At 44.7% G+C, this 23,320-nt stretch overlaps 1 protein-coding gene and 1 non-coding gene across 2 annotated transcripts in view; both read right to left on the bottom strand.

Annotated features, from left to right (window-relative positions):
* LOC121491849 (translation initiation factor IF-2-like) overlaps positions 1-22,853 on the bottom strand; it is a 56,653-nt gene extending 33,800 nt beyond the window's left edge. Inside the window, exons 1-3 of the mRNA XM_041756985.1 lie at positions 22,728-22,853; positions 22,244-22,642; positions 21,325-22,179 (exon numbers count right to left, since the gene is read on the bottom strand). Coding sequence (XP_041612919.1) covers positions 21,325-22,179; positions 22,244-22,642; positions 22,728-22,853 — 1,380 coding nt within the window. The remainder of the gene's footprint in view (positions 1-21,324; positions 22,180-22,243; positions 22,643-22,727) is intronic.
* On the bottom strand, positions 8,539-8,639 carry LOC121492302. Its single transcript, XR_005988197.1, has one exon. It is a non-coding gene; the product is annotated as a small nucleolar RNA U13 (small nucleolar RNA).
* Positions 22,854-23,320: the final 467 nt, after the last annotated feature.

Below are 23,320 nucleotides of genomic sequence, written 5' to 3'. Positions count from 1 at the left end.
AATAAAAAAAATAAAAGAGGAGAGGGCTATTATAAATTAATAGAGATTTTTATTTTTAAAAGATATTCATTCATTCATTCATTCATTCATTCATTCATTCATTCATGACACAGAGAGAGAAGCGGGCTCCCTGGGGTGCTGGGATCAAATCCCACATCGGGCTCCTTGCAGGGAGCCCGCTTCTCTCTCTGCCTGTGTCTCTCCCTCTCTCTGTGTCTCTTATGAATAAATAATAAAATCTTTTTTTAAAAAGTTCAAACTCTAAAAAAGGGAGGGGGTTGGAAATGAGGAAAACCTCCTTTTTGATATAAAAATGACAAAACAGGGATCCCTGGGTGGCGCAGCGGTTTAGCGCCTGCCTTTGGCCCAGGGCGCGATCCTGGAGACCCAGGATCGAATCCCACGTCGGGCTCCCGGTGCATGGAGCCTGCTTCTCCCTCTGCCTATGTCTCTGCCTCTCTCTCTCTCTCTCTCTGTGACTATCATAAATAAATAAAAAATTTAAAAAAAAAGGAAAAAAAAACATTAAAAAAAAATGACAAAACGTTGGGACGCTTGGGTGGCTCAGTAGTTGAGTGTCTGCCTCCAGCTCAGGGTGTGATCCCAGAGTTCTGGGATCAAGTCCCACATCAGACTCCCTGCAGCAAGCCTGTTTCTCCCTCTGCTTATGTCTCTGCCTCTCTATCTGTGCCTCTCATGAATAAATAAATAAAATCTTAAAAAAAAAAAAAAAGTGGATGTGTTGAAACTCACTAATAGAACAGGGGAATATATTAATTATGTATTAATCTCAGTCGATTTCTTTAAAAAAGTCCAAGAACAGAAAAAAGAGATACAGGATCTCTCCTTAGTTCTGTCTTCAGGTTGCCATAAACCTATGGATCAACACTCTGTGAGCTACTCAACCAGTGAGCAACGCTTACACCATTATCTAATATATCCATCCTGTCATTTAGTAATCTATCCTGTCCTTGAGGACAAGGACAGTCTTAGTCTGATATGCCCTAATGAAGGAAAGACAGTGTCTATGGTGATACCTTGATATATCTATTATAAGTAAACTCTATGCCCAATGTAGGACTCGAACTGACGAGATCAAGACTGATGAGATCAAGAGTCCCATGTTCTACCAACTCTGTCAGGTACTCCTTGATACACCAATTTTTTTTTTAAAGATTTTATTTATTTATTCACGAGAGACACACACAGAGAGAGGCAGAGACACAGGCAGAGGGAGAAGCAGGCTCCATGCAGGGAGCCTGGCATGGGACTCGATCCTGGGTCTCCAGGATCCCACCCTGGGCTGAAGCCTGACATGGGACTCGATCCTGGGTCTCCAGGATCCCACCCTGGGCTGAAGGCGGTGCTAAACCACTGAGCCACTGGGGCTGCCCCCTTGATACACCAATTAAGCCTAATCAAAAAAAGAGCTAAGTTTGGTATGCTCAGTCTTCGTATATTCCCCACAGATCCTTTTCACAGCTATCTATCATGAGCCTTTTCCTTAGCAAATTTCTTCTACTGTTCAAAAAATCTCTTGATGGGATCCCTGGGTGGCGCAGTGGTTTGGCGCCTGCCTTTGGCCCAGGGCGCGATCCTGGAGACCCGGGATCAAATCCCATGTCGGGCTCCTGGTGCATGGAGCCTGCTTCTCCCTCTCCCTGTGTCTCTGCCTCTCTCTCTCTCTCTCTCTCTCTCTCTCTCTCTCTCTGTGTGTGACTATAATAAATAAAAATAATATAAAAAAAAATCTCTTGAGTGTTTTCATGCCTTGGCCTTCTTATTACATACTCATTTCTGCCTATCACATTGGTCTGGAATGTCTATCTGCTTCTCCCCTATCCAGGCAAGTCCCTTCTCCACAAAGCAGGCTCAAATCCCTTCTCCTCAGTCTCTATGACTTCATCTGAACACTTAGATTTAGAGAATGACAGGAAAGGAAGAGACTATTCATAGCCCTCATTGGCCTATTAATTTTAAGTAGCCTTTTGGCTACTTTTTTTAATTTAAGCCTTTTGGTATCTCCTGTATTTTTGTCCTTCCTGCTCATTTAGAATACAAATTCTTTGAGGGCAGGGACTATATCTTATATATACGGAAAATTATACCTTGCATGTTGTTAGCACTCAAATTATATGCAAACTATTTAGAAGTATGATAAACAGCTGTTTTCTATATCCAAGATGCAAATGATGAAGATAGCTCAAATAATGAATGCTTTATATGCCAGGTACTAGCCTATTTCATATATAATAACCATTGACCAACCACTGTGAGGTTAGTAAGCATTATGCCTATTTCATGAAATGATGCACAGAAAGATAAACAACTTACTGACTTCATAGTAAGTGACCAAGGAGGGTTTGAATTCAGGCAGTCTGGTTCCAAAAACCCTCTTCAATTTACTATTCAGCATCTCAGAAAACACTTGAGTTAACAGGAAAATTGTACCCACTGCATTAGTCTAGCCTCTAGTATTAGTCTACAAACTAATAAACTCTGAGCCTACATTTTGTGTCTCTTCATCTCAACAGCATACATAGTAAAAAATGGGCTGGAATAAGAGTCATGGGATCTGAATTCTAGTCTTCACTATGATCTCAAGTAGTATGACTCAGCCTTTCTACACAATTTTATTTGGAAAAAGAAAAAAGGAAGGTTGATTTCCTTCTGGACCAGACGGTCTGTTATTCTATCTACTTCTTGATTTTATTGATGAGAAAAAAGAATGAAAATAAGCTAATTCATTATCCAGCTACCAAACTGGCCTAATTCCCACAGTGAGCTCTCCTGGTCTGGATCTATATCACTCTAGCACAGCCACAAGAGATACACCGGGCTGTCTCCCTATATGCTGCCTCTTTTCTGCTACTTTAAGAAAAAAGACAAGGTCCATAGGCCTGGAAACAGACATTACCTAATAAAAGGTTTGGGGAATTCGAGCCACAGTAAACTGGGAAGAGGAACAGAACAACACAGTCACATCAGGTCTTGACTTTAAGATCTCTAACAACACTGCTGAGCATGTGTTTGTTCATTCATTCAGCCCATGTGACTCTAGGTCACTCATCCAAATGGCCTACACACCTCTACTTGAACATCTAACAGACATCTCTAACCTAGTACGTCTGAAAGAGAACTCTTGACCTCCACCTCCAAAAATGTTCCTTCTGTCCTCCTGCCTTTCCTGTCTCGGTAAATGGCCCTTTTCCTACCCTCATGCTTTTGCCTACACTACACCAGCAAGTGCTGGTAAACTCTACATTCAAAGAATTAAATTCAAACGTCTCACTAGGCCTATAAATGCCCCATAGAACACGGGCTCAGTTTATCCCTACCTCATCTTCTCTCCTCTTCCTCCCTGCCTAGTCAGCTCCAGCTACTCTGTTCCTCAAAGCAACCTACTTTATTCTAACCCCAGGACTTTATACGTGAAATCTCTGCTTAAAAGAAACATATCTTGGGTGCCTGGGTGGCTCAGTTGGTTAAGCCTCTGACTCTTGATTTTGACTTAGATCATGATCTCAGGGTTGTGAGATCGACCCCCCCCCCCCATTGGGCTCTACGCTGGGTGTGAACCCTGCTTGGGATTCTCTCTTTCCCTCTGTTCTCCTCCCAATCAGCCCTACCTCTTGTGCTCTAGCTGTCTCTTAAATGGGCAGAGGAAGAGTGGGAGGATCAAACACATCCTCTGAAAGGCCTTCCAGACCACTCTTTTAAACAGAGAGCCAGAGGCTACTCATTCGGCTTCCATCATATTCATTCAATCCTTATTCCCTCACCCTGTTTTACTTTCTTCAGAATATTTATAATGAATCAAAATTATATTACAGGTTTCTTTTTTACCCTCTTCCTCCAATTAAAATGTAAGCCCTACAATGAGAACTTCTTATTTTTATTACTCTATCCTCAGTTTCAAATACTGTGTACCTACTGGCACAGTATTTAGACTGAATGAATTTTCCCAGTCTCTAATACCTGCCAAAACCTGGTCTAGGTGCTAGAGATACCTTTAGCTGTTGACGTCTCTCCGTCCCTTCACGGCTAAATCTTTAGGTAGTGTTCCTAACTTCTCATGTTCATTGAGAATTTAATACCCTGCAGCCTGGGCTCTCTAGTCCACTCCTTTGAAAGTGCTCACTGAGTTCCACAAGTTCTTCATTCCAGTAGCTCCAGCCAATGAACACTTCATTTCTTGTCTTCTTGAACTATTTGCAGCAACACTAACTGAATCCTCCTTCCAAGAAAATCGCCTTCCTAAATTTCAATGCCCGCATTCTTTCCTGGTTCTCTTCCTACTCTCCGGCGAGTCCCATTCACAGTCTCATGCTCCTTAAATGTTAAGTGTTTCCAACGGCTTACTGCTCAGTCTCCCTCATCTTCTCAATCCATATGTTCTCACCATCACTGAGCAACCAACTCTACTACTATGGATTAAGTCCAACCTCTCCTGAATTCCAGACCCATGTGTTCAACGGCCCTGAACATCTCTACCTGGATTTCCCATATGTACCTCAAACACAACGTGCTAAAAATGGAAATCACTTGTCTTTCCCCTGCTTCCTACCTTCTCCCTCAAAGCATGTTTCTCTTAGATATGCATCACAGTGAATGTCACTGCCCAACTAATCAAGCCCAAACTCTGAGTTTTCCTAGACCTCTCATTCTTCCACAACCCCTCTAATTAATCACCAAGTATGTCTCCTATTTGCACATACTACAGCACTTTCTTATCTTATGGTAATTTAACTGTCCCCCTCCTACCTGCAAATCCATCCTTCAGAACTTTTCCTTTCAGAACACAAAATCAAATTCCTGGCTTAAAATTTCCTGAAAATTCACTCCCTATTACCCTTCTATCTCAACAAAGTTCATCTCCTGGTATTAACCAACCCCACCCCCACCCCCTTCTGCTTCAGTAATGCTATATTTCTTATGGTCTCTCCTCAAAGGAAAACCCTTTCTGTTCAAGTCTCCCTCCATGGAATACTCTCCCCAACACTACAATACCTCACGGATTCATCAACAACCAGTTCAAATGAATAACTTCTCTTGGGATGCCTTCATGAATTCATCCAAGAAATGGAGAAGCCTCCATTATCCACTGACCATATGCTATAAGTTTATTATACTTCTTACTGTACTGTATTATCATCACCTTTCTCATCTTAAGAGGGTCTTTTTTTGTGGTCCCAAGTGCCCAACATAACATCTCCACTTAGTGATAGTATTCAAGGGACACCTGAGTGGCTCAGTGGTTGAGCATCTGCCTTTGGCTCAGGCATGATCCCGTCCCGGGATTGAGTCCCACATGTGGCTCCTTGCGAGGAGCCTGATTCTCCCTCTATGTGTCTGCCCCTCTCTCTCTCTGTCTTTCGTGAATTAATAAAATCTTTAAAAAATAATAAAATATTTTTTTTTAAAAAAAGAAGATTTTATTTGAAAGAGTGACAGGCATGGCAGCATGAGCTGGGCAGAGGGAGGGCAGAGGGAGAGGGGGAAGTAAACTCCCCACTGAGCAGGGAGCCCCACTCTGAGCTCAATCCTAGGACCCCGGGATCATGACCTGAGCCCAAGGCAGAGGCTTAACCAATTGAGCCACTCAGGCACTCCTTAAAAATAAGATCTTTAGGGCAGCCTGGGTGGCTCAGTGGTTTAGCGCCGCCTTCAGCCCAGGGCCTGATCCTGGAGACCTGGGATCGAGTCCCACATCAGGCTCCCAGCATGGAGGCTGCTTCTCCCTCTGCCCGTGTCTCTGCATCTCTCTCTCTCTCTCTCTCTCTCTCTCTGTCTCTCATGAATAAATAAATAAAATCTTAAGAAAAAAAAAAAGGAATCTCAGCTCTATCACAGACTGTACAACTTTGGGCAAGATGCCTAACTTCTCAGTGCATCAATCTCCTCATCTGTAAGATGTGGATAATATATATTTCACAGGACTGGCGTGAGAATTAAATGGTTTAGTACATGTGAATGCTGAACACAGTGCCTGGCAAATAGTAAGCACTCAATAAATACTACTATTAGTATAGCAGATGCTTGGTTAATATTAGTTTCTCCCTTCCTACATCTACTCTCTCACTCCTATTTAAAGAAGCCTGCATCTATAGAAGTAAGTTAACACTTGCATGACAAGTGGTATTACAGAAAAATGGGTGGTCAGGAAAGGGTCTCTGTGACTTGCAAATCACATCACAGTCATGATTCTCTTATGTCTCCGATCCTCCCTTTTCTAAATGTTTTCTTCCTGAGAAATCTAGCAAATCTTCAGGCTTCAAAGTAGGGAGCCATAAAATTCTTATCTCCAGCCAAGATTTCTCTCTCTTGAGCCCCAGGGTAGTATTTCTCAACTCCTGATTTCTACCTAATGGCCCAACATCAGCTTAAACTAAAAATGCCAAAAGCTGAAAATTACTCCTTTCCTCAACAGTTCCCCATTTCTCCCCTCCTATGTTCCTCATTTAGTAAAAGAACCTGTTATTCTTCCGGTGCACTGGCTAGTTGTCCTGAAATTATACTTTAGTCCTTGTTCTCCTGCAATAAGACTATCTCAAGTCATCTTTTTCCTTTTGTTCCTACTGCAACTAATTCAGGCCCCTTTAACTTCAAGCTTATTCCACTAAAAAAGCTCTGATGGTGTCCCTGCCACAGATGCCACCCTATACTGCATGCACTACCACACTGATCCTCCTAAACATACCACTTTTCACCATGGCCTTTCTCGGCTTAAAACTTTTGGTGTACTACTCCCTCTTCCATTTCATAATCTACATGGAAAAAGGCAAAGATTGACTTCAATGTGGCAATCTACATCCTTCCCTATCTACCTTGCTCCAGTCTTCCTTTTCAATCTTATTTCCATGATAAAAATACCATCACCTTACATTTATGCAGTGCTTCATTTAACTCAGAAAACATTCTTACCTGGCTGGCATTTCATCTCAATGACCCTTAGAGAGAAGCCAAACAGGGACGCCTGAGTGGCTCAGCGTCTGCCTTCGGCTCAGGACATGATCCCAGGGTCCAGGATCGAGTCCCCCATCAGGCTCCCTGAGGGGAGGCTGCTTCTCCCTCTGCCTGTATCTCTCTCTGCATCTCTCATGAATAAATAAATAAATAAAATCTTTAAAAAGAAAGGGGGGGGAGGCTAAACTGTTATCAGTATCTTTCTTTTACAGAAAACAGACTTCTAGCACTGATCTCTAAGAACAAATGGGTCCCTGTCCCACTCCCTCCTTGAACTCCTAGGTAAATCAATCTAATACCTCACTCCCACCACTTACATACAGGAGTCTTCTGTTCCAGAAGCTCTGGTCTCAGTGTTGTCTCATCCACATCTCTCTAACATACTTCATGTTTCCTTAGTCTGTAGTTTACACTCTACCATTCTCTCACTTGGTAGAAAGCCCTAATCCCCAACTCTTGTTATAAAAATACAGGAATAGGGATCCCTGGGTGGCGCAGCGGTTTGGCGCCTGCCTTTGGCCCAGGGCGCGATCCTGGAGACCCAGGATCGAATCCCACATCAGGCTCCCGGTGCATGGAGCCTGCTTCTCCCTCTGCCTGTGTCTCTGCGTCTCTCTCTCTCTCTCTGTGACTATCATAAATAAATAAAAATTAAAAAAAAATACAGGAATACAGCATAGGGAATACAGTCATTAATACTGTGAAAACTTGGGGGATCCCTGGGTGGCTCAGTGGTTTGGCGCCTGCCTTTGGCCCAGGGCGTGATCCTGGAGTCCCAGGATGGAGTCCCGTGTCAGGCTCCTGCCATGGAGCCTGCTTCTCCCTCTGCCTGTGTCTCTGCCCACCTCCCCCCCCCCCCCCATTGTCTATCATGAATAAATAAATAATCTTAAAAAAAAAAATACTGTGAAAACTTTGTATGGTGATAGGTGCGAACTAGACTTGTGGTGATCATTTCATATAATGTATATAAATATCCAGTCACTATGTTGTATACCTGAAACTAATATAATATCCCATGTCAATTACAAAAAAACCCCACTGAGGATGCCTGGGTGGCTCAGTGGTTGAGTGTCTGCCTTCAGCTCAGAACGTGATCATGGTCCGGGGATCAAGTCGGCTTCTCCCTCTCCCTACGTCTCTACCTCTCTCTGTGTCTCTCAAGAATAAATAAATAAAATCTTTAAAAACCCATAGTATTTCTTCAAGACTTCAGTTTAGGCATTCCCAAAAGGGACACCCAAAAACATTATATTCCACTTACCCCCAAAAACATTATATTCCACTTACCAACACCATGGAAGTTGTAATAACTGATCTGACACTTACTGCCCCAGTCATACTATAGCTAGTTTATCTGATATACTTAAACCTTCCAATATCCCTCTCCAAAAGGAAAAGTTGTTTTTTTGGAGTTTTCTATTTATCTCTGTACCTATCACAATACCACAATACCAAACCTGAAGTTTTGGATTAGACATTTTGGCCAGTGTTTTTCAAATAGCAGGTCATAAACCCTGAGTAGAATCTGAAATCAATCTAGAAGGTCACAGCTAGTAATTTTTTTTTCCACATCAGATGGGTAATGTGCTGAGGTCATAACAAGGTTTGAGGGAGGCATATTACACATGGCATGAACACCCAATCACCACACTTATGAACTACAAAAGGATCAGTATTTTGTTTTTAATGAAACAGACTACATCTCTCATAATACAGATGAGTGCTGTTTTGTGAAACTCTTATTACATTACGTCTGTATATAACTGTTGGATCATAATATCAAATACATATCTTACTATGTGTTATATTTTTTGAAGTTTGAAAGTTGCTAATGTAGATGACCCAATTTCTAGGCTCAAGGGTTTTACTTTTTTTTATTTTTAAGATTTTATGTATTTATTTATGAGAAACACACAGAGAGAAGCCGAGACACAAGCAGAGGGAGAAACAGGCTCTCTGGGGAGCCTGATGTGGGACTCGATCCCAGGACCCCGGGATCATGACTGAGCCAAAGACAGATGCTCAACCATTGAGCCACCCAGGTGCCCCAGGTTTTACATTTAAACCAGGGAAATACTAAACTAGGGAAATACTTGCTCTCTACCAAACCCCACACCCTACAAGAAACATCAGCTAAACAGAATACATAGATACTTGGGGGCAGAGGAAGACAAAAGAGTAATGACCATAGGGGAAAGTTTGTAAATAAATGTTTCTAAGAGATGTTGGAATGTGCTACAACACTAGGTATATAGTTTCCAGCCTTCGCCATTTGTTTAGCCAAAAAGATGCCTCTATAGAAGGACTCCGAAAATATATTTCTCAATACTAACAGTTAAAAGGTCCTCGTTGCAGCCCACAATACAGGGGTATGCAGGATCTGGCTCTGGTAAATTAATGAATGCCTTCTCTTTCCCCCTTAATCCAGTCTTCCAGCCACAGTGACCTCCATGCTGTTCCCAGAACATTTTAAGTTTTAGCATCTCTGCACCTACTATATCCACAGCTATATCCTTTCTTCTTTAAATATCTTTCACTTGGGGATCCCTGGGTGGCTCAGCGGTTTGGCGTCTGCCTTTGGCCCAGGGCGTAATCCTGGAGTCCTGGGATCAAGTCCCGCGTCAGGCTCCCTGCATGGAGCCTGCTTCTCCCTCTGCCTGTGTCTCTGCCTCTGTGTGTGTGTGTCTCTCATGAATAAATAAATTTTAAAAATCATTAAAAAAAAATAAATCTTTCACTTAATTGAATTTTTTTTTTTTATGTGCTATCTTCAAAAAGGCCCTCCATGATCACAGTTTCCCAAAGTAGGCCTCTACTCTCTATTTCCTTATCCCACTGTATGGTTTTTCAAAAACTCTTGTCACCTCCTAACACTCTATTACACATTTATTCTTTTATGGTCTACCTCAGAGATCCACAAGCTTTTTCTATAAAAAGCCAAACAGTATCTATTTCCAGCTTTTTCTGTCACAACTACTCAACTCATTATAATATAAAAGCAGTTTAGACAATATGTAATGAGCACCTGTGGCTGTGTTCCAATAAAATGTTATTTACAAAAACCAGCAGCTGGCCAGGTTTGGCTCAGAGGCCATGTACCCCTGATACAGTCCTTCTAATAGAATGTGTCATTAAAAAAAAAAAAAAAAAAAAAAGAATATGAATGTCATAGGGACAGGAATCTTCTGTTTTGTTCATTATGGTATCCTTGAGGCCAAAATAGTGCCTAGTCCCAACTACATATTCAATAAATTCAGTAAACATGTGTTGATTAAATTAATAGTGCTGGTCTGGAGTGGGGAGCCACCTCTCTTCTACTTCCTTGAGTGACAGTAACATGGTGTTCAAGAACAACGAGGACAAGGTCAGCAGCTGTATTTCCAGCTGGTTAGTACCATACCATGAAATATGGTACCACAACCATTGTGTGCTCCTGTCACCAGCAATAACCATGTCACACACAAATGCCTTTGGTTATAACTGGGTCCAGGCAGAAGCCTGAATTCCTTGGCTCTGCCCCCAGAAGCTCTGATTCAGTAGATCCAGGGTAGGGTCCAAGAATCTGCATTTCTAGCCAAGTTCCTAGGTGATGCTAATAGTGCTGATCCTAAACTACACTTTGAGAACCAGTAGGTGAGAGCACCTAAAAACTATATTAGTATTTTTATACTCTCAAGAAAAGAAAAAAAAAAAAAAGCCAAAAATTCTGACGTTCCAGTGACCTGGCTTCAGGGGGTTTGAAAAAGAATGGAACTATAAAACTGTTCCGTGGAACTGCTGTTTCAGTGAAATGAAAGCAAAAACCACTAGGTCTTTATTTTTTTTAACAGACGATCTCCCAAACATTCTATTTTTACTTGCAAATATAGTTCTAACTGGCTAAAACAATACACCAAACAGGTAAAAAAGAGAAATCACCATGGCTGGCTAACCTTGATAGTGTGGGCTATTAACTCCATCATTGGTTTTCTTAAAATTACTTTTTTTTTTTTAAGATGTTATTCATTTATTCATCAGAGAGAGAGAGGCAGAGACACAGGCAGAGGTAGAAGCAGGCTCCATGCTGGGAGCCCGAGGTGGGACTTGATCCCAGGTCTCCAGGATCACACCCTGGGCTGAAGGCGGCGCTAAACCGCTGAGCCACCAGGGCTGCCCAAAATTACTTTTTTAAAAATTTTATTTTAAGTAGGCTCCACTCCCAATGTGGGGCTTGAACTCATGATCGTGAGATTCAGAGTCTCATGCTCTATGGACTGAGCCAGCCAGACACCTCAATTTTTTAAAATTACTTTGAGGAAGAATCATAACCACGTGCTTTTCTATTGTTAGATGCCAAAGGCCTTTTCCAGATGGATACTAGAGATTGAATCTTACTACAATGAAATACACCTACAATAAATTACAAGCCTGTAGATCACTTTCTTCAAATGATAAAAAGTCTATCATGACCAGATAGAATCCACAACATCTTCTGAATCCACCATAATAGAACCTGCAATGGATTAGCAACAATTTTTACAAGTTCTACATTCGTCATCACAGAGGACTTAAAATGATCCCCCAAATTCACATTAAAATCACCCTGAGGCCATTATTTACTCTTCCAATCTGAATAGCCCACAGAGGGATTATAATTTATATACATACATTTGTAGCTGTTTATAAAGTCATTTTCTACTGTAATGGTTATACGTTGCTAACATAGATTAAAAAAATAATTTTATTTATTTTTTAAAAAAGATTTATTTATTTATTCATGATAGACAGAGAGAGACAGAGGCAAAGACACAGGAGGAGGGAGAAGCAGGCTCCATGCCGGGGACTCCAGGATCGCGCCCTGGGCCAAAGGCAGGCGCTAAACCGCTGAGCCACCCAGAGATCCCCAAAAATAATTTTAAAATGAAAAAGTAAGGTGAAGTCTAGATTCTTAGCAAAGAAATTCAAGAAGCAAAAATCTAGAACGTTAATGAATGGACTGTTAAGAAAATGGCAATACTACATCAAAATGTACCTCCAGGGCAGCCCAGGTGGCTCAGCAGTTTAGCACTGCCTTCAGCCCAGGGTGTGATCCTGGAGACCAGGTATGGAGTCACGCATCGGGCTCCCTCCATGGAGCCTGCCTCTCCCTCTGCCTGTCCCTCTGCCTGTCTCTGTTTCTCTCATCAAACAAATAAAATCTTAAAAAAAAAAAAAAAAAAATGTACCTCCAAAAAGAGACTGCATATGATCAAAAAATGTCTTAGCAGACCCCCAATGCACAAATCTAAAGATGATTCTCAGTTAAGATCAAGTATTTTCAAAAAAAAAAAAATCTAATATTTTCAATCCAAATTTACCATCTGAAGTGTGCAAAGTGTAAAATATACACTAGATTTTTACAACTTTGTGAGACTCCACGCTGAGTGCGCTGAGTGCAGAGCCTGTCGCAGAGCCTGACACAGGGCTTGATCTCATGCAGATCCACAGCCTGATCTGAAACCAAGAGTGGGTAGCTTAACCGACTGTGTCACCCTGGACACCCACTACCAGAGAATTTAAATTACATGTGCCTTGCATTAGATTTCCATTGCATAGTGATGGTCTAACCCAATTCTGCAAGTAGATTTACTATCTCCTCTTCCTTTAGGTGATTTCTAAAAAGCTTGTAGAAAGTGATAATGGAGCAATGAAAAAACATGAAACTATGTGGTACGTCTGACATAGACTGTCAGGAAAACCATGGGTCAGGTGCTCATCCACCCCGTCACTTCAGGTGCTAATGACCTCACCTTCCTAGGGGAGGGAAGATGTGTCCCTCTGTGATCACTGTGCATATCCATATCTATAGCCCCCACACACATAAATTATACACTTTAATTTCAAATTGCAATTAATTCTATCAGAATCCTGAGCAGTGTTAGGCTGAATATAAGGTCTCTGTTTATGAAAACTACCTGGTTCCTAATACCCAAATACCTCCAGCTCCCAGTATGTATTTCATTCTTACAGAAGAGACACATCTGTAACAACTTTATTTTTTTAAAGATTTTATTTATTTGAGAGAGAGAGGGAGAATGCACATGAGCACCGGTGGGGGGAGGAGCAGACAGAGAGAGAGAAGCAGACGGCCTGCTGAGTGCGGAGCCCAGTGAGGGCCAGATCCCGGGACCCTGACTGAGATCACGACCTGAGCTGAAGTCAGACACAAGCAACCGAGCCCCCCAGGTGTCCCTGTAGTAATTCCTTTAAATAATCCCTGTCTGTTTTACTGCAATGTCCTTAACTCCTAATTTAGAAAGTTTCTCTTTTCCTTGCGTTGCCAAACCTCTATAATCATAGAGGACACCAAAGGAGAATACTGGTTGAGGAAGAATACCAAAAAGAAGTACCATCTAGTTACTCACCCAACACTTGCTATATAACCATTAGGCCTATGCACCAAAAAAACCTATACTGAATACAAAAATTAAACATCTTATCCCTTGAGCTCTTTTCTAACCTTCAAAAAGATACTTATAAACCTATAAGGAATAACCTACTTGAACATACTTTAACATACGTAGGTATGTGTTGAGACTTCCATAGCCTAAGGTAATATACTGCTGGGCAGAATTAGAAGTAATTGAGAAACTTAAAATGAGTTAAAAGAAAAAGAAAAAAAAAAGGAGGGGGAGATGAATACTGCCAAAACATTAAAATATGTACATGATTTAATTACCCTGTCATAAAATATAAACTTCAAGGACTAATTCCAGCACATTGGAAAAGAACCACAGCCCGTGCAACAGGAAAGCATTTAATTCCCAAAGGTGTTTCAAACCCACTGAATATTATCATCCTGCAGCAGGGCTTCACAACTTGTGGCAAGCTCTGGAGATGACTTTGAGTGGTACTCGAGTGGGAAGTCCATAAATATTCACTGAATGAATCAGAAAACTCACGCATGGTACGATTAATATTCAGAACCCACAGCCAGTTAATCCGAAACTAGAGCTAGAAGCAGAACAAAAAGCAGTACCTGAGTTTAATCCCAAACCATTCCCCCAGCAGTCAGCTCCCCTTAAGTTTTTTCATTCTATGTAGTTTATTCACACCTTCTTTTAGGAAAGTTCCAAATCCTCTTTCCCACAATCTCCCTCCTTCTTAACCAGCTTCCCAGATAAAAACAGAAGACAGCATTTTCTAGTCTCACCATTTTTTAGACAAATAATAACATCTCTTAACAATCACCCACAAATGTTCAAATGCCTGGCCTCCCAAAGGCCAGTCATTGTGCTCGGTGGTAGGGCACAAAGGTAAGTGTAACACTAAACCTACCTTTCAGGTAGTTTATTGGGGAGGCAGACAAGCAAACAATTACAGAATAAAAAAAATGCTTGGAGAATAGGGCAGGAGTGCCACTAGAGGGACTGTTTACTGGTTGGGAGGGGAGGGTGACAGTCTTCAGCGAACAATAAAAGAAACAAAAGTCAAAACCAAAAATAAATTATAATTGAATATGCCTGCGACTATTGTACTAGCTCCTCAAGTTAGCACGCCGAAGTGACTCTCCTAATGAAAATCCTCTTAAAAAAAGAAAAAAAAGCTAGAGTTCATGACACTGGCACTGAGTACTAGCAAGAGAAAGAAAAAACCCCTCACGATTCAGCAGGACAAAATGCTAAACTTAATTAGTCATGATGTCAAGAGGCTTCACCCATTTATCGTCTGTCCCTCCTAGCTGAAGGTGACTTGACTGACCCACTCTTGTGATTTCAGTTGTTTTTTTTTTTCTAGCAGTAGTGATGGTCTTGCAGGGATCCATCCATACTTCCTCCTTGATACTCCTTGTGACCACCAGCAAAATCTGCTGGACTGCTGGTTGGCACTGCAGCCATAGAAGAAATAAACTGACCATGTACATGAACTGGATGAACCCACACTGCTTTGTTACTATTCAGAAAGGCAACAATTAAAAACATCATTAGCAAACACTGTGGGAGGGTGGTGAGAAAGGTAGTAGGGATGGCACCCTGGAAGGTACCTAACAAGGAAATTCATCTCTTGCTAGTTTCACAGGACACTGAGTTTTCATTTCCAGGTACTCAATTCTTAGGACATATCATCAGGCTTGAAAGTTGGTTTTCTGTTTCTAATTCCCTGTGGCTACAAATCATTTCCAAGCTTCAGGCCCACCTTGTCTAACATTCCTCTGCGAACAATGTCCTGTCCTCTTGTCCTTACCATCCCAATAACAACCTCTCTTTTCTGGATCACTCACTTCCTTCCCATGAAATCTAGGTAGTATGTTCTCGTAGGGAACTGTCTGCTTTAGCGTGTATTTCCAACATGAATCAGGACACAGCTAATATATAAAAAATTACCACATTTTTTAAAAAGCCTGATTTGCACACCTCTTAAGGGCTTTTTCTTCGATTTTATTTTATTTTATTTTTAAGATTTGAGAGAGAGAGAGAGAGAGAGTGCACAAGAGAGAACATATGCATGCAAGTGGGGACAAGCTGACTCCGCACTGAGCAACAGAGCCCTACGACCCTGGATCATGACCTGAGCCAAAATCCAGTTGGATGCTTAGCCAACCGGACCATTCAAGAGCCCCTTGTTCCTCAATTTTAATAAATAATTTCAATTGAAAAATCTATACCTTATTATTTTAAAAAACTGAAAAATATCATAGCTCCTAGCACAGCTCTAAAATTAATATGGAATTAATCTTTTACAAAGGAAGATTTTAATTATGAACAGCATTTAACTTTTAACTCTTGGGAGAGGAGGGGGGAGAGAGAGAGAGAGAGACCCGTGGGTGTGTGCAGCAGGAGAGGGAGAAAGAGAATCTTAAGCAGTCTTCACACCTGGTGCAGAGCCTATAGGAGGGCTAGATCTTAGAACCCTGAGATCATAAGGTGAACTGATATCAAGAGTCTGACACTCAACCAGGCACCCCTTAATTTTTGTGAATATAAAATATAGGAAATATCTCCTTTTGAGTTCATGCTTGTGAGAACACCCCCCCAGAAATATTTATAATGTAATTAAAAAACACTATTTCTAAGATAATCCAATGATACCTTAACTTTCACTAAAAACAGCTTTTGGAACTTCCAGTTTAAAACAAAAACAAAAAACCCCCACAAACCTCAGCAAATATATACGGTAAATGTTATAAAGCTGATGTTTTGAAAATGACTCATAAGTACATGGATTTCTTCATTTTTAAGATATTGCAAGCCTAATCTAGGGATTTGTTTCACATCAGAATTTTATGAAGTTTCTATTATAAAAAAAGTTTTCAATCTTTAAACAAGATCGCTGCTAATACATCTTAAAATTCTAAGTCTGGGGATCCCTGGGTGGCTCAGCAGTTTAGCGCCTGCCTTCCCCCAGGGCGTGATCCTGCCCAGGGCATGATCCTGGAGTCCTGGGATCAAGTCCCACGTCGGGCTCCGGGCATGGAGCCTGCTTCCCCCTCTGCCTGTGTCTCTGCCTCTCTCTCTCTCTCTCTCTCTCTCTCTCTCTCCCCCTCTGTGTCTCTCATGAATAAATAAATAAAATCTTAAAAAAAAGAATTCTAAGCCTGAAAGTAATTTCTTCCAAATTAAATTTCCAATTTAAGATAAAATTTTACGACGACTTAAACATGAATGTCAAAATATAGTGAAAATAAACTTCAAAACCACATTTTTATGAAATCAAAGACCCCAGAAATTAAAATATTTACATTCTTATCTATCCTTTATTGAAAAATCAAGGTAAATGTAATTCACAATTTACTGAATTGAAAAAGTCTTACGTAAAAATGTCATAGTCTTTTAACAGATCATAGTTAAAATAAATGGTCTGACATGTTGGTAAAAATCTTTTCAGTGGGAGTCAATTTACTTCACTTACAGGAAGGCAAAAGTCACCACATTAAAATCACAAGCCAATTACCAATCCTGGCTTTGCAATTCCCAAATCCTGAAAACAAAATTATTGCACTTCACTCTGGGATCATTTGCATGTATGCTTTTAGTGTCAGATAACATTTTTAGAGACGAGAAAATTTAAATCTACCAACAAGAGTGGCACAATTTCAAAATATGGTACAACTTTCAAAAGCTAGATTAATGGCCTACCTACTTTTATACTTTACATTTTGAAAATAAACAGCAACAGATGCTTCTGAAAACAATATCTACCTACCTGTTCACTTACTTGCTATCACTTTTATATATGAAAAGTCTTCTAAAAGCTAGGGGAAACATAAATCCAGTAAAGATAAGGACTCTATTTGAAATCTTGATTGTTTCCAAAATCAAGAGTAGCCACCAAAAAGTTAGGAAGGCACTTAAGAAAAAGATTCCCTCTCCGAAGTGGGGCAAAATTAGTTAAGAAAAAAGTTGGGGGCAGCCCGGGTGGCTCAGCGGTTTAGCGCCTGCCTTTGGCCCAGGGCGTGATCCTGGAGACCGGGGATCAAGTCCCATGTCGGGCTCCCTGCATGGAGCCTGCTTCTCCCTCTGCCTGTGTCTCTGCCTCTCTCTCTCTCTCTGAATAAATAGAATCTTGTGTTAAAAAAAAAAAGTTGATAATTATTTTGTTATCAGTTCATTTATCCATTCCTTACAGCATATCTCACATGTGCTGTAGAATTGTGCCACCAAACTTATGGAGCTGTGCCTCATTCACCCCAAATTCCTTGGTTCCTAGCAAAGTGTCTTATACATAGTAGCAACTGAAAATAGGTTGACCGATTTAAAGCAATAAATATGTTCCTAATTCCAGGTAATCAATTAGGCTCGAACTCATGCAAGAACATTCATAATTTCATTTTAGCTAACAAGCACTGAGTAATTTGACATGTTTTTAATTTGCCAAGCTATTAAATGGATTTTAAGCTCTGAATTACATTCTTATATTGTAAACATATTCAAAAGAAAGTGTGTTGTGAGACATTAAAAAAATACTCTTACAAATAAAAAAGACGATGACTGGTATTATTGTGTGTAACATGGAGCTAGATGGTGTTGGTATGGTGAACATAATGTGACCCGGCACTGATGTAAAAGGTCTGTTAACACGACAAGAACATTACAAAGAGACTTAGAGGATGGAAAAATGGAATTCTGGCTAGAAAAGTCATAATGGGCAAGCAGGAGACTTAATTAATGTAGAGTACTGCCGGCTCCACTCAGACAGGGTCCTGGGAAGGTGGGGAGCCTGTTTCCCACCAGGAAGAACAATTACTTCTCTACCAATCTACACGGTACTGCTGGAAACGGAGGTACAGACGATGGATCGAACCAGTTACTCCCCATTACAATTGCCCATAGGAAACGAGGGAATGAATACCAAGCAGAGTGGGCCCTTTATGGGCTCCCAACAATTCCAGTTCCATCAACTCTCTAAAGCTCTAGTTGAGCAAAGTAGGCAAATTATAGCCCACAGGCCAAACTGGGCCAAATTCAGCCACCTCCTGTGTTTGTGTGGCCTGCAAGCTAAGAATGGTTTCTACATTTTTAAATGGTAAAACAAAGAGTCACATTTTATGACACATGAAAATTATATGAAATTTAAATGTCAGCATCCAAAAATAAAGTTTTCATTGGAACATCACTATGCTTATTTATTTACGTGTTGTCCATAGCCGCTTCTGCACTACCATGGCAGAGATGACGGAGACCCTATAGCACACCAACCCTACAATATTTACTACCTGGCCTTTTACAGAAGTATGCTGAACCCGGGCTAGAGCTTTTCTTTATGCTCGCCAGGTTGCATCTCCTTTCTCTGAGGTGGTCCACTGCTTCACAAGGTAGAGATTCTAAGCTTGACAGATGTCCATCTTGGGACTGTGTTGTCGGAAGTTACGTCATTACATAAAATATCGTGCAACTCATTAGGGTGGGCACAAAGACAAAGTAACAAATCACACATTTGGAAGGCCCTGAAGAAGTAGCAGGATCCAAATACAAACATCACAGGCAGTACATCTCAGATCTTTTACCAGACTACTACATTGAGTTCTGGGTCACACGGTGAAAGGAAACAAGAACCCACAGAGAATTTGGAGGTTGAAGAGATGATGGAAAGAGCTAAAAAATCACACCTCTAAAGAAATGCTCAAAGAAATGGGACTCGTTTGCCCAAAAAAGAGAAAGGTAAGACAGGAACTACAATAGTGAGGGTGTCAAATTCTACATTTGTTGACAGATTAAATTTTTACTGATGAAAATAATGGCAGCCTGAACTAATACTCCACAAAACACATATCTAGTGAATTAAATGTGATTCTTAATGAGACTGCCACTCCTGCCATAGGCCATAAACTAGCCCCTTAAAAGATAATCACTTGTCAAATACTGTACTGTAAGTCTTCAACTGACAGATTATAGGAATGTTCCTTTTTCAGAAACATCTGGCATTATGTAAGTTACCGGAAAAAGTGTGCTATTAATGTGCTGAGGTTCAGTAATATTCAAGTAACTAAAAGGTAATGTAAGTTTCATAACCATATGCCTTTCCACAGGACCAAATAGGGGGAAATGGGCTTAAATTACAGAATTTGTGTTACACTTCAAGAATGTTCACGCAATGGGATTTTAATCACTCTAAAAGATTACGGAGGGTAAAGAAAACTTCCCAGGACACCTCTGAATTAGAATGGAACTACCTGGATGTTTTTCTGAAGCAGGAGAATGGTTCTCAAATCCAATCGTCCAGTGCTAATTCTGTAGTTTTAACTCTCCCAGTTCTTATGAGAGCCTGCATCCGTGCTGTTTCACTTTGTCTTAAAGGTGGTCAATGTGCGTACAGCTACATCTAACATAAATTCTAGTATCTCAAATCAAAATGTGGTGGTAGCTTTAATAACTTCTTTTAAATTACAGAGATAGAGAACACATTCCCATTTAAACCGGAAAAAAAAATGGGAAAATGGGCCTAGTTGCCAAATACTTCTATGAGCCTAAGTACTACCTTATCTCAAAATGTCCAACACTTGCACACAGCAAGTGAAGACGGTAGTTTTGAGCCTTTTAAAATACAGAATCCTTGAACACAAACTGTCCTTTGAGTCAATCTCAACACTGCAATTAGTAATACAAATTCTGAAACTTGCTCTAAATATAATTCTAATCAACCTCAGTTTTTCAACCTCGTAATTCTAAGGCCCGCATTTCCCTTAAGAAAACCCTTCCAAATGGGGTGAAGCACACACTAATCTGACTCACTAAACTTTCTCCACTCCTACATCACCTTTACGGGATTTTAAAACCAAGAGTGCACAATACTTGCAAGCCACTTCTACAATCTTGCATCAACCTTACCAGGATAAACTTTTCCCCAAGTCACTTAGCACTTTTTTAAAAATTTATTTAAAGACCTGCGGTAGTGAAACAAAGAAAACGCAACCCCCTCCCCCTTTCCCAAACCATATGGCAGTAAATTGAAGTTAACTTATTTTTTTTTTTTTTATTTATTTTTTGCCGGCTCAACGCCTGTACACTGGTCCTAAACAGGTCTCTCTTTGTGCCCTGGGACTGGGCTAGCGCTGCCTGCTTGTTTGCAACTGTACCCCCGACCATGCTGTTAGACCGAAAAACAAGCCCGAACCGCCCCCCGCCGCTAGCAGACCTGCCCACGGCCCTCCGCCGAGACCTGGCCGCGGAGACGGCGCACGCTGGGCGAGGGAGTCCCGCTCCGGCCGGGGGACCGCGCAGGGAGTTTCCTCGCCCGTCCGGCCGGATCCGCCCCGGGAACTCGGTTACCCGAGCCCAGGGACGCGCCGAGGCCTAGCCGCGAGGCCGGGCGGGCTCCGGGTGGCGGGGGCTTCCCGTCCCCGGCCGCCCCGCGGCGGCCCGCGGGCACAGGCGCTCTTCGGCGTCTCCCGGCGACCGGACGCGCCTGGCGGGCCCACGGACGGCTCCTCGGGGTCCCGCCGCCGCCCGCGGCCCCGTTCGGCGGCCGCCCCGAGCCCTTCCGGGACGGCGAGAGCGCTAGGCCGCGCCGGAGCCCGCGGCTTCGGGGCCGGCCAGGCGGGCCGCGGCGTCCGGTATCAGTCCCGAGGGCCGGGCTCCCGCCGGTAACGGGCCCCGCGGCTCCCCTCCCCCTCCCCCGCCCCATGACAGTGCAAACCCTCCGGCCGGCCCGGCCGCCCCGCCTCCGGCACCAGGCCCAGGCAGGGCCGCGGCGGCCGTGGCGGCGGCGGCGGCGGCGGCGGCGGGGAGGCGGCGCGGTCCTCCGCCCTCGCCCGCCCGCCCGCTCCCAGGCCAGGCGCCTCGGGCCCGGCCCGGGCTCGCCCCAAGTCTCGGCCGCTGCCCCGCCGCCCTCTGCGGCGCCCGGCCCGGGCGGGGTAGGCCGAGGCCCGGCCGTGGGGGTGGGGGCGGGGGCTCCTCTCACCTTCATGTCGGGACATCCTAGTTGAGACGGTGGCGGCGCGGCCCCTCCCGAGCTCCGGCTGCAGTGTCCCCGGCGGGGTCCCGGCGCTGCCCGCGCCGGCCGGCCGACTCCCACTCGACTCCCGGGCTCGGCCGCGGGGGCGGGGTGGGCAGGGGAGCGCTCCCGCGGCGGCGGCGGCGGCGGCGGCGGCGGCGGCGGCGGGGAGGCGGCGCGGGGCGGGAATGGGGCCGGGCCTGGCCGGGGCTGAGCTCCTCCAGGAGGCGGGTCCGACGCCGCGGCTCCGCCGGCGCCCGCCGTGACTCGGTCACTCTCGGGCCCGCCGGCTCCCGGCTGCGGCGCCGCGCTCCGCAAATCCCGCTCCTCCCCTCCCCCGGCCCGCCCCCCGCCCCTCTCCCCCGGCTCCCGGCCGCCGCCTCCGCCCCCGCCTCCGCCTCCTCCTCTTCCTCCGCCTCCGCCTCCTTCCGCCGCCCGCACGCCGGCCCCGCCTCTCGCTGCCCGCGCCGGGCCCAGCCGCCCGGAGGGCCCGCGGACGGCGGTCGCGGCGGGGGAGGCGCCAGCAGGCCGCGGTCTGCGCGGGAGCTGGGCCTGGAGCTGGGCCTGGAGCTGGGCCTGGAGCTGGGCCTGGGCCGGGCCTGGAGCTGGGCCTGGAGCTGGGCCTGGGCCGGGCCTGGAGCTGGGCCTGGAGCTGGGCCTGGAGCTGGGCCGGGCCTGGCCGCCGCCGCGCAGCGCGTCGGGAGGAAGAGGAAATGCCCGGCCGCTGCCGCCCGCCGCACGCCGCCCGCCGCCCGCCGGTGCTGCCGGCCCGCGTGGCCCGAGAGGCGCCCGCCGGCCCGGCCCCCCCGCTCCGTCTGGGCCCTACCCGGGTCCCGGCCGGGGGCGCCCCCCGCCGCCGCGCCGCACGGGGCCGGGCCGGGCTGACCGCGGGCGGCGGGCGCTGCCCCCCGGAGCCGCGGCGCCGACGCGCTCCTGGGCCCTGGGGCGGCGCATGGGCGGCGGGCCCGGGCTGCGGGCTGCGGGCTGCGGGCTGCGGGCTGCGGGCTACGAGCGCGGGCCGGGCCCCGAGGACAGGCTGCGCACTGCCCGGGCACTCGTGTTTGTGGCCGGCTTCCAGCCGGCTGCTCGGAAGGGAGAGGCGGCTGGCCTCGGTCGTCGCCGGCTGCTTCCCGGCCGGGTGACTCGCGGTCGCGAGGGGGCGGGGGCGCCGCGGGGCCCCTCGGGGAGCATCCCGGAGCCTCCGCCCCGCCAGCCCGGGTGTCCCTCGGGACCCGCGCGCCCGCACGCTGCTCCCCCGGAACGCGCTGCTTGGACAACTGTTGCGCTGCGGGGGGGGGGGGGGGGGTTCCGCTTTTTTCCCCCTGCCCGGGGACCCCTTTCCCGTCTTCACTTCCCTTTTACATTTTTACCCTCTCCCTTGTCGACTTTGTTTTCAGGCTTATTAATTCAACAGGTGGACTGCCCCTGCCCACGTGTTCGTGGGAGCGAGGTTGGTGGAAACGGACCATGCTTCGGAGGCAACATCCATCAGCCATCGCATTCTGGTTCTGATAGCCCCGGTGTAACCTTGGACAAGTTCTTTGACCTTGCTGAACCTCCGGTTCTTTGTCCTGTGTTTGGTTTTGGTTATTTTGATTTATGCTTTTATATTTGAAATTGTTCTGGATTTTTTGGTGCGTGTGTGTGTAAAATTCTGTCCCTAGGCTAAGGTTACTCTTAATCCTGTGCACCATTACCAGCTGTGTGACCTGCAGCAAATGCCTTGATTTCCCCATCTTTAACATGAGCATGATTACAGATGATAACTATGGCTAATAGTGATAATAACAGGTAGGTATTTGGAGGATTAAGTGCTAAAACGTGTATAAAATATTTAGCATAAGATATAGTAAAAAATAGTGTTTGTTACCATATATGATTAAATCTGTTTTTAAAGCGTTTCCTGATGTCAAACGTGTTACAAAGCTCATCTTAAAGGGATAGGTATTAGGTCACTCAGATC

The sequence above is a fragment of the Vulpes lagopus genome, chromosome 5 (assembly GCF_018345385.1).
Source record: "Vulpes lagopus strain Blue_001 chromosome 5, ASM1834538v1, whole genome shotgun sequence".
NCBI lineage: Eukaryota > Metazoa > Chordata > Mammalia > Carnivora > Canidae > Vulpes > Vulpes lagopus.
The sequence above is the reverse complement of the archived record's forward strand: the minus strand, read 5'-3'. Positions and strand labels throughout refer to the sequence as shown.